This window comes from Echiichthys vipera, assembly GCF_963691815.1.
Source record: "Echiichthys vipera genome assembly, chromosome: 14".
Classification (NCBI taxonomy): Eukaryota; Metazoa; Chordata; class Actinopteri; order Perciformes; family Trachinidae; genus Echiichthys; species Echiichthys vipera.
The window spans coordinates 4,677,694-4,687,672 of NC_139839.1; the positions used below are offsets into that span (position 1 = coordinate 4,677,694).

The 9,979-nt window shown below is 44.0% G+C and overlaps 1 protein-coding gene and 1 long non-coding RNA gene across 3 annotated transcripts in view; one reads left to right on the forward strand and one right to left on the reverse strand.

Moving 5' to 3' along the window:
• Positions 1 to 351: 351 nt before the first annotated feature.
• On the forward strand, positions 352 to 5,380 carry LOC310956610. The gene is made up of 2 exons (XR_014593485.1): positions 352 to 3,360; positions 4,241 to 5,380. It is a non-coding gene; the product is annotated as an uncharacterized lncRNA (long non-coding RNA).
• A 1,761-nt stretch (positions 5,381 to 7,141) lies between these two features.
• pof1b (POF1B actin binding protein) overlaps positions 7,142 to 9,979 on the reverse strand; it is a 25,209-nt gene continuing 22,371 nt past the window's right edge. Inside the window, exons 11-13 of one of the 2 annotated variants that reach the window (XM_083926892.1) lie at positions 8,757 to 8,833; positions 8,531 to 8,645; positions 7,142 to 7,280 (exon numbers count right to left, since the gene is read on the reverse strand). In XM_083926892.1, coding sequence (XP_083783018.1) covers positions 7,275 to 7,280; positions 8,531 to 8,645; positions 8,757 to 8,833 — 198 coding nt within the window. In that variant the 3' untranslated portion in view covers positions 7,142 to 7,274. Of the gene's footprint in view, positions 7,326 to 8,530; positions 8,646 to 8,756; positions 8,834 to 9,979 lie in introns of both variants that reach the window. The other variant, XM_083926891.1, reaches the window with a different exon arrangement.

A 9,979-nucleotide genomic window follows, 5' to 3' on the forward strand; every position in this document is an offset into this window, starting at 1 on the left:
AAGGCTCAGGGGCCCGGGCACAGGGTCTGAAGGGGGCCCGGCACAGGCCCAGGGGCACATACGGTTAAGGGCTCGGGCACAGGCCCAGGGGCCCCAGCACAGGGTGTGAAGGGGGCACAGGCCCAGGGACCCTTTAGGTCAGGCCCTGGTTCATAAATGTTGCTGTGCACAATGTAAAAAAAACAAAATGTGAGGATTTACAAAAACAACACATATTTAAATGAAAGCAGCACAACAAACATTTTAAATGCTTAAATGAATGAATTCATAGTTTATTTCTGAAATATTTCAACTTCAATTCAATTCAACTTTATTTACAGTACCAAATCCTAACAGCAGTGATGTCAGGACACTTTACGGAGCAGGTAAAGACCACACTCTGTGACTTATTCATGATTTACACAGACCCAACACTTATTGTGATGTTATTTATTTAGTTATTGGAGAATCTTCAAACGCTTCACGTCCCTAAAACCTGTGAAACCTCAGCTCAAACGTTACGTGAGTCGTTAAACAATAATAATTAGTGAAAGTATTGAAATTGTGTCGTGAATTTGTAAAAAAAAATACAAAAATCTGACGTTTTTTCATCAAATTTTACTAAATAAACACGAAAAACACAGCGATCCAAAGGATTTTTAAACGTAAAAACAAACAACGAGATGAAAGACAGAAGCTTTAACTTTCTATCAACACTCTGGATATTAATATAGTTTTCATTTTTATTGTTTTACACAGGATCCACCCGTCAACTGTTAAAGGGTTAAAGAGAGAAAGTGAGGAAAGCGTGAGGTTAACTCATATTTATTTACTATTACAAAACAAGAACAACTGCACTACATCATGTGAATATGTATAAATGTCTATTTCTATTTCTTCCCTTTTTAAATTTAGCTTTATTGCTTATTTTTGATCTTATTTTGTAATATTCTGTTGCTGCTGTGACAAACTCTTTCCCCGTCTGCAGGACACTAAAGCTTTTCTGATTCTGATTCTGTATGAATGACGTGTTTGTGTCGACGCTGCAGTAAAACACACACAGACGCACTGTTGCAGATGCATTCATCCTTTTAATCACAGTCTATCACGGCTGAGGCAGCGGAGCCAGTGGACAGGAAAGAAAAGTGTTTGCATACAAAAATACATCTCCACACATCATGTGTCCGCAGCTCGTTTAGCTTCAGTGTAGGGAGGGCAGCCCCCGCCACAGTGAGGCGCTCCAGGTCCAGTGACAGTCGTTTTTACAGGCTCGCTAAGGAAACTCAGCTCCGTGTCCACGGGGTCAGTAGGGTCAACCGTGCGGTTAGGGGCGCAGCGCGGTTAGGGGCGCAGCGCGGTTAGGGGCGCAGCGCGGCGACCGTTAAAGGGACGGTTTGATGAAGCACGTTCCCGACAGTAACTGCACTTAGATCAGGGGTCTGCAGCGTTATCATCCACTCACGTGGTAAACCAAACAAAGTTACGTGGTTGCATTAGGAAAAACATGTTTTTTGGGTTAAAATACTAAAGAACGTTTCACAAAGTTCACGCGGGACGCATTTTATTTTGCATCTTTTGTGTTGGTTTTGCATCTATTTTTAGTCATTTTGCATCTTTTTGTGCTGGTTTTGCATCTATTTTTAGTCATTTTGCATCTTTTTGTGCTGGTTTTGCATCTTTTTTTAGTCATTTTGCATCTTTTTGTGCTGGTTTTGCATCTATTTTTTCTAATTTTGCATCTTTTTGTGGTGGTTTTGCATCTATTTTTAGTCATTTTGCATCTTTTTGTGCTGGTTTTGCATCTATTTTTAGTCATTTAGCATCTTTTTGTGCTGGTTTTGCATCTATTTTTTCTAATTTTGCATCTTTTTGTGGTGGTTTTGCATCTATTTTTAGTCATTTTGCATCTTTTTGTGCTGGTTTTGCATCTATTTTTTCTAATTTTGCATCTTTTTGTGCTGGTTTTGCATCTATTTTTAGTCATTTTGCATCTTTTTGTGCTGGTTTTGCATCTATTTTTAGTCATTTTGCATCTTTTTGTGCTGGTTTTGCATCTTTTTTTAGTCATTTTGCATCTTTTTGTGGTGGTTTTGCATCTATTTTTAGTCATTTTGCATCTTTTTGTGCTGGTTTTGCATCTATTTTTAGTCATTTTGCATCTTTTTGTGCTGGTTTTGCATCTATTTTTAGTCATTTTGCATCTTTTTGTGCTGGTTTTGCATCTATTTTTAGTCATTTTGCATCTTTTTGTGCTGGTTTTGCATCTATTTTTAGTCATTTTGCATCTTTTTGTGCTGGTTTTGCATCTATTTTTAGTCATTTTGCATCTTTTTGTGGTGGTTTTGCATCTATTTTTAGTCCTTTTGCAGGATAACCACCCTACGTTTGTTAAGAAGGAGTAAAAATGGCGGCACCGCCATGGTGATCTGTGAGACACTAAAGACGTCCCAGAGTGTGGACGGAGAATTCCACACGTTGGTTTGACAGATGAGACAAAGTGACGACCGACGTCTCTTTCAGTGTTTCAGGACGTCCGTCGGGGCTTCGATGACTCGCTCGCTCCGGATGTTCACGCCACTTTTCTTGTGTGCGGTGCTCGACACTGCCCCCACGATTTCAGGTGGTACTGCAGCGTTTGCTCCGTATCTTTACGCATCTGTGAGCTTTCAGGATACGGACAGAAATACGGAGAATCATGTAAAAATATGACTCATGCATGGATCCTAATTCCCCATTTCATATTTAGCATTCCTGTTCTAACTGTGGGAAACAAATGCAATCAGGAGTTATGGTTGAACCGTAGCAGCAGCAGTGTTTCTGTATTTTAAAGGCTTAATAAAGGACCCTGTTACGTTGTCAGGGGGTGCATTAGTGAACAAAGTTTGATTTATGACGTGTTTGTGTCGACGCTGCAGTAAAACACACACAGACGCACTGTTGCAGATGCATTCATCCTTTTAATCACAGTCTATCACGGCTGAGGCAGCGGAGCCAGTGGACAGGAAAGAAAAGTGTTTGCATACAAAAATACATCTCCACACATCATGTGTCTGCAGCTCGTTTAGCTTCAGTGTAGGGAGGGCAGCCCCCGCCACAGTGAGGCGCTCCAGGTCCAGTGACAGTCGTTTTTACAGGCTCGCTAAGGAAACTCAGCTCCGTGTCCACGGGGTCAGAGGGTCAACCGCGCGGTTAGGGGCGCAGCGCGGTTAGGGGCGCAGCGCGGCGACCGTTAAAGGGACGGTTTGATGAAGCACGTTCCCGACAGTAACTGCACTTAGATCAGGGGTCTGCAGCGTTATCATCCACTCACGTGGTAAACCACACAAAGTTACGTGGTTGCATTAGGAAAAACATGTTGTTTGGGTTAAAATACTAAAGAACGTTACACAAAGTTCACGCGGAACGCATTTTATGATTTTAGTCATTTTGCATCTTTTTGTGCTGGTTTTACATCTATTTTTAGTCATTTTGCATCTTTTTGTGCTGGTTTTGCATCTATTTTTAGTCATTTTGCATCTTTTTGTGGTGGTTTTGCATCTATTTTTAGTCATTTTGCATCTTTTTGTGGTGGTTTTACATCTATTTTTAGTCATTTTGCATGTTTTTGTGGTGGTTTTGCATCTATTTTTAGTCATTTTGCATCTTTTTGTGCTGGTTTTGCATCTATTTTTAGTCATTTTGCATCTTTTTGTGCTGGTTTTGCATCTATTTTTAGTCATTTTGCATCTTTTTGTGGTGGTTTTGCATCTATTTTTAGTCATTTTGCATCTTTTTGTGGTGGTTTTACATCTATTTTTAGTCATTTTGCATGTTTTTGTGGTGGTTTTGCATCTATTTTTAGTCATTTTGCATCTTTTTGTGCTGGTTTTGCATCTATTTTTAGTCATTTTGCATCTTTTTGTGGTGGTTTTTCATCTATTTTTTCTAATTTTGCATCTTTTTGTGCTGGTTTTGCATCTATTTTTAGTCATTTTGCATCTTTTTGTGCTGGTTTTGCATCTATTTTTAGTCATTTTGCATCTTTTTGTGCTGGTTTTGCATCTATTTTTAGTCATTTTGCATCTTTTTGTGCTGGTTTTGCATCTATTTTTAGTCATTTTGAATCTTTTTGTGGTGGTTTTGCATCTATTTTTTGTCATTTTGCATCTTTTTGTGCTGGTTTTGCATCTATTTTTAGTCATTTTGCAGGATAACCACCCTACGTTTGTTAAGAAGGAGTAAAAATGGCGGCACCGCCACGGTGATCTGTGAGACACTAAAGACGTCCCAGAGTTCACGCGGGACGCATTTTATGATTTTAGTAATTTTGCATCTTTTGTGGTGGTTTTGCATCTATTTTTAGTCATTTTGCATCTTTTTGTGCTGGTTTTGCATCTATTTTTAGTCATTTTGCATCTTTTTGTGCTGGTTTTGCATCTATTTTTTCTAATTTTGCATCTTTTTGTGGTGGTTTTGCATCTATTTTTAGTCATTTTGCATCTTTTTGTGGTGGTTTTGCATCTATTTTTTGTCATTTTGCATCTTTTTGTGGTGGTTTTGCATCTATTTTTAGTCATTTTGCATCTTTTTGTGGTGGTTTTGCATCTATTTTTTGTCATTTTGCATCTTTTTGTGCTGATTTTGCATCTATTTTTAGTCATTTTGCATCTTTTTGTGGTGGTTTTGCATCTATTTTTAGTCCTTTTGCAGGATAACCACCCTACGTTTGTTAAGAAGGAGTAAAAATGGCGGCAGCGTTGTAGACGGCGGTGATCTGTGAGACACTAAAGACGTCCCAGAGTGTGGACGGAGAATTCCACACGTTGGTTTGACAGATGAGACAAAGTGACGACCGACGTCTCTTTCAGTGTTTCAGGACGTCCGTCGGGGCTTCGATGACTCGCTCGCTCCGGATATTCACGCCACTTTTTTGTGTGCGGTGCTCGACACTGCCCCCACGATTTCAGGTGGTACTGCAGCGTTTGCTCAGTATCTGTACGCATCCGTCAGCTTTCAGGGTACGACAGAAATACGGACGAGACTGACGTAGACGACGCACAGAAGGCTGCATATCCGTATGCGTCTCTAAAGTAGAGCAGAAATGGGCCTTAATTCCAATTTCTTTTACCGCGACAAAAGTTCACTTTACAGTTTCCAGTTACACGGAAGCGCCGCTCATGTCTGCATTGTGGCAGCCTCTACGTAAAGACAATAGTTTGGAGCATCAATAAATAAGCAGCCTCTGGTGTGAAGGCGAATAACTTCAGTTAACTGCAGCGCGGTGAAACCCGGTGGACACAAAGAGCCTGAACAGGAAAACTCACACAGAAAAAACTCAGAATAACAGTTTACATCATATTGTGCTTTAACATTTTCTTCCACCATCATAAAACCCCATCAAACCATGCTCCAGTTCCACCCGCCCCCCCCCAGACCACAATGCATTTCACCCGACCAGACCCGAACCCATGCAGCAGAGTCTAACCAGACGCATCACAGTAAAAAAAAGATCATTTTAAAGACAATTACACAGATTCAGCACAAAACAAAAGCAAACTACCCGATTAAAACCCTTTTAAAAAGTCACGTACATGTTAATGTGTAATAAAGACGGACGTAGCCACTGGGATGTCCCCCGTTGCTTTGGCATTTGGGTCGTCGCCATCTTGGTTTTTTTGAAGCTGCCCTGAGCTAAAGGCTAAATATGGACGGACATTATCGCTCCGTTAAACGGGCGTAGTCAGGGGTCATCAGTCTTATATTTAGGGGTTTGAAGACGTCTGCTACACCTACCAGCGGGCTCAGGAGGCCGTTATCATCCATTCAGACAGTTACATGGTTACATTAGGAAAAACATGTGGTTTTGGGTTAAAAGACTAAAAAATGTTACACAAAGTTCACATGGGACGCTTAATTGGACCCATCCATCACTAGTTTAAAGTGTCCCAGGGTCTTTTTCCGCACTTACACCCATCAAATAATCCATCAAAACACTTTTTTTGGGTGTAACTGAGCTACTGTTGCTAACAGCCGGACGTGGCTAACAGTGATTAGCTCGGGGCAGCACGGTGAAGACATTCAAAGGTCTTTTTTAACCACTAATACTGCTGAAAATAACAGCAAACCTCTGCAGTAGCATGAGAAGAGTACAGGTATCTCCCCCTGCTGGACATTAGAGAGAATGCAGCTTTAAGTGGAGTCTCCTCCTGCTGGACATTAGAGAGAATGCAGCTTTAAGTGGAGTCTCCCCCTGCTGGACATTAGAGAGAATGCAGCTTTAAGTGGAGTCTCCTCCTGCTGGACATTAGAGAGAATGCAGCTTTAAGTGGAGTCTCCTCCTGCTGGACATTAGAGAGAATGCAGCTTTAAGTGGAGTCTCCCCCTGCTGGACATTAGAGGGAATGCAGCTTTAAGTGGAGTCTCCTCCTGCTGGACATTAGAGAGAATGCAGCTTTAAGTGGAGTCTCCCCCTGCTGGACATTAGAGAGACTGCAGCTTTAAGTGGCGTCTCCCCCTGCTGGACATTAGAGAGAACGCAGCTTTAAGTGGCGTCTCCCCCTGCTGGACATTAGAGAGACAGAGCTTTAAGTGGAGTCTCCCCCTGCTGGACATTAGAGAGAACGCAGCTTTAAGTGGAGTCTCCTCCTGCTGGACATTAGAGAGAATGCAGCTTTAAGTGGAGTCTCCTCCTGCTGGACATTAGAGAGAATGCAGCTTTAAGTGGAGTCTCCCCCTGCTGGACATTAACAGGAGCGCAGGTTCGACTCCCCTGTTCAGACCCAGAGGCTACGTCCGTCTTTATTACACGGCCCTGGTTCAAACCGTCTCTGCTCCACAGTCACACTGGAGGAAACATCACTTAGCCCCTCTGACGCTTTATAAACAAACATATTTACATGCAATCACGGTAACACGTCCAAGTCCTCGTCCCCTGGGCTCGCCAGGCGGTGGTGGCTCTGAGGAGGAGCTCATGCTACATGCTAGCGGGAGCCGCTCTCGTCTAAACGTGCATTAGCGACGACTGGAGGCTGGGGCGGCCCGATGTCACTGCCGCCCCCTGACTCCAGTACACGACGGAGCGGCTGCAGAGCACTCTGCCAAGATTCTGATTATTTGTTTCCTTAAAAATAAAAAAAGCCCAAATAGAAACAGTCACCAGCCCAATTTGGTCAAAACCAATGATCCTGACTTTAAGGGGACGATGGAGAGAGAGAGAGAGGGGGATACTTCAACCACCACCAACCCGGGGAGCCCTGAGGATGAGGGGGAGGAGCATGCGGGGGGGCGGGCGACGTCTGGGTCTTCTTGGCGTTGGATCATTCCTGTCGGAGAGAAGCAGTGTGTCTTTAAGGGCTTGTAATGATTTCCTGTTTCGAAATAAGCAAAACACAGACGCAGTTAATCTTTCAAAATCCTCCGAGTTCAGCTCCTTAAATGTGAAAATGTTCTGGTTTCTTTGCTCCTCTGGGACAAAAACACTCAGACCAAACAGGAAACCGTATTTACCGGACTATAGGTCGCACTTGTTTTCATGGTTTAGCTCAGGGGTGTCAAACTCAGGCCCGTGGGCCAAATCTGGCCCGTGGTGTAATTATATTTGTCCCCTAAGATCATATCCAGGTTCTGTGAGAGCTGGCCCGTGAGTATAAAACACATCCACGTCTACTTTTCTGTTCACACACATGAGCATCCCTGCTGCCAGTCTCTGCAGACACACTGAATCCACCCCTCCCCAAAAACGACCCAAAGAAAGATGGAGGACAGGAGCTTTCAGCAGATGATCTGTGTGTGAAGGTAAAGGTTTGTCACCGTGGCTGTAACCAAAGAATCAAACAGAAGAAACACCACGACAAGAACAAGGAGCTGCTAAAGTCTGGTTCCTTTGACCAGTGTGAGTGCAACTGTACCGCGTCTAGGAGCGGCACGCTTGCCGTCCACGGCCCGTTTGGGAGAGGTGGGCTTTAGTAAAGCACGTTTGCACGTGTACGAGCATGAGCGTGCGCACGTGTACGAGCGCGAGGCCTACGGCGGTTCTGAGGTCATTTCCTGTGCGCCTGTTGGGACGTAGAAAAAAGAAGGAGGGACCATGCGCGAACATTTCAAACAATGGCGGTGAAAGGTTCACGTTGGTGTGATGCGGAGGTGGAGTGTTTACTGCAGATTTGGTCGATGAAAAGATTCAAAAACAGTCGACAAGACGCACAAAAACTCCGAGGTCTACGGAAAGATCTGGAAACAAAGCCACGCATCGCCATGACGTCATCAATGCGTGTGACGTGTTACGGCGTGATGACGTATAGGCAGCAAGAAGCATTCTCCGAGGCCCAGGTAGTGTGAGTACAAACGGGCCTGGAGGGGGGGACAAGGACCCTAAAGCACGGGGCACGGGACGGAGGCACAGCGGGAGTGGAACCGGCTCTGAACCGGCCCTCGAAAGGGTCACCTGACCTCTGGGTCCCACCCTTCCTAACGTAACTGTTGAATTCGGTGCGACTGCTCTGGCGGTCAGAATTTAGCGGGTTTGAGGGTTTCTCCTCATACGTCCTACGACCTCCTGCAAACTCTCCGTTACCTGTTTGATCATCCGTCCGGATCTCTCGATGACGATGGTCTTGTTTTCTTTGACGGGCGAGGTGTAGTGGTAGTCGTCGCTCAGCAGACCCAGGAGAGGGTACTGGTTCCTGTAACTGCAAACGCACACAGGGAGATACAGTACGTCCCAGTTAGCGCTTGGACACACGGGTTGACCTTTCAGCTCTGTGGTCTGTGATCTCAGACAGTTTTTCCTCATGTTCTACCTCTTGGTGATGATGGTCTTGGTGGATTCGTTGCTGGAGCCGCTGTTCCTCTGCTGCATCATCAGCCTCTTGATCTCCTGAGAGGACCACGAGAGGTCAGAGGTCAGCAGGCTCACAAACACAAGATGCTAAATCACACCTGCTGGCGTACCGCGCAGGCATCAATGTTTTGGCGTCCACAGATGGTTAGACGGTTAAAAAGAATCACAGATTAAGTTGGTGATTTTTGACTGGAGTCACATTATAGCAGTATTTTTCACCGCAACAATCCCCAATAAAGACTTTCAAACCAAAAACTACACGATTGGACATGTTCCAGTGGCGTTAGCATGTAGCTACGTGTACAGTGCCGTTTTTGTTTTAAAAGCCTTTATTTGTGATTTTTCAGCTGGAAATGTTCAATCGTGTATTTTCTGGTTTAGGAGCATTAAAAGTGTAATTCTGGCGCAAAATCATCCCAGGGTCTTTTTCGGCACTTAAATCATCAAATAAACCGTCGAGACAGCATTCAAAGGTCTTTTTAAACCACTAATGCTGCTGCAAATAACAGCAAACCTCTGCAGCAGCATGAGAAGAGTCCCTACACACACAACAAAGCACCAATGGGCTCCTTCCACTGTAATGGACTTTACTATGAGAGGAGCTGGTACAGGGGCCAGTAGGTAAGTCTTTAAAACACTCTTTAATAAACTCTGGCTTCACTAACTACGCTGATGACGCTTTGTTGTGTGTGTAGGGACTCTTCTCATGCTGCTGCAGAGGTTTGCTGTTATTTTCAGCAGCATTAGTGGTTAAAAAAGACCTTTGAATGCCTTCACCGTGCTGCCCCGAGCTAACCACTGTTAGCCACGTCCAGCTGTTAGCGACTCTCCTGGATTTCTACCTTAATAGTTGTTACAGGAAAAAAGTAAGTGCTGAAAATGAACACGGGATGATTTTGCATCAGAATTACACTTTAATTAGAGACTTTTTGTGGTAAAAGTTGCTGCTTTAAGTCACGCCACAGTCATTCTACTGCTAACTAAGCTACATGCAGCTACATGCTAACGTCAGGGAAAGCTGTGATCTTGATTGCAGGTGTTGATTTCAGCTCTCGTTCCTGCTGGAACATGTTCGCTCGGGCAGTTTCTGCTTCAGAAGCCGTCACTGGGGATGTTTTAATGTTTTTTACCGACTGTTACAGATTAAAACGGTCGTTTCCCTAATTTAGCCGGAGTCTTTTC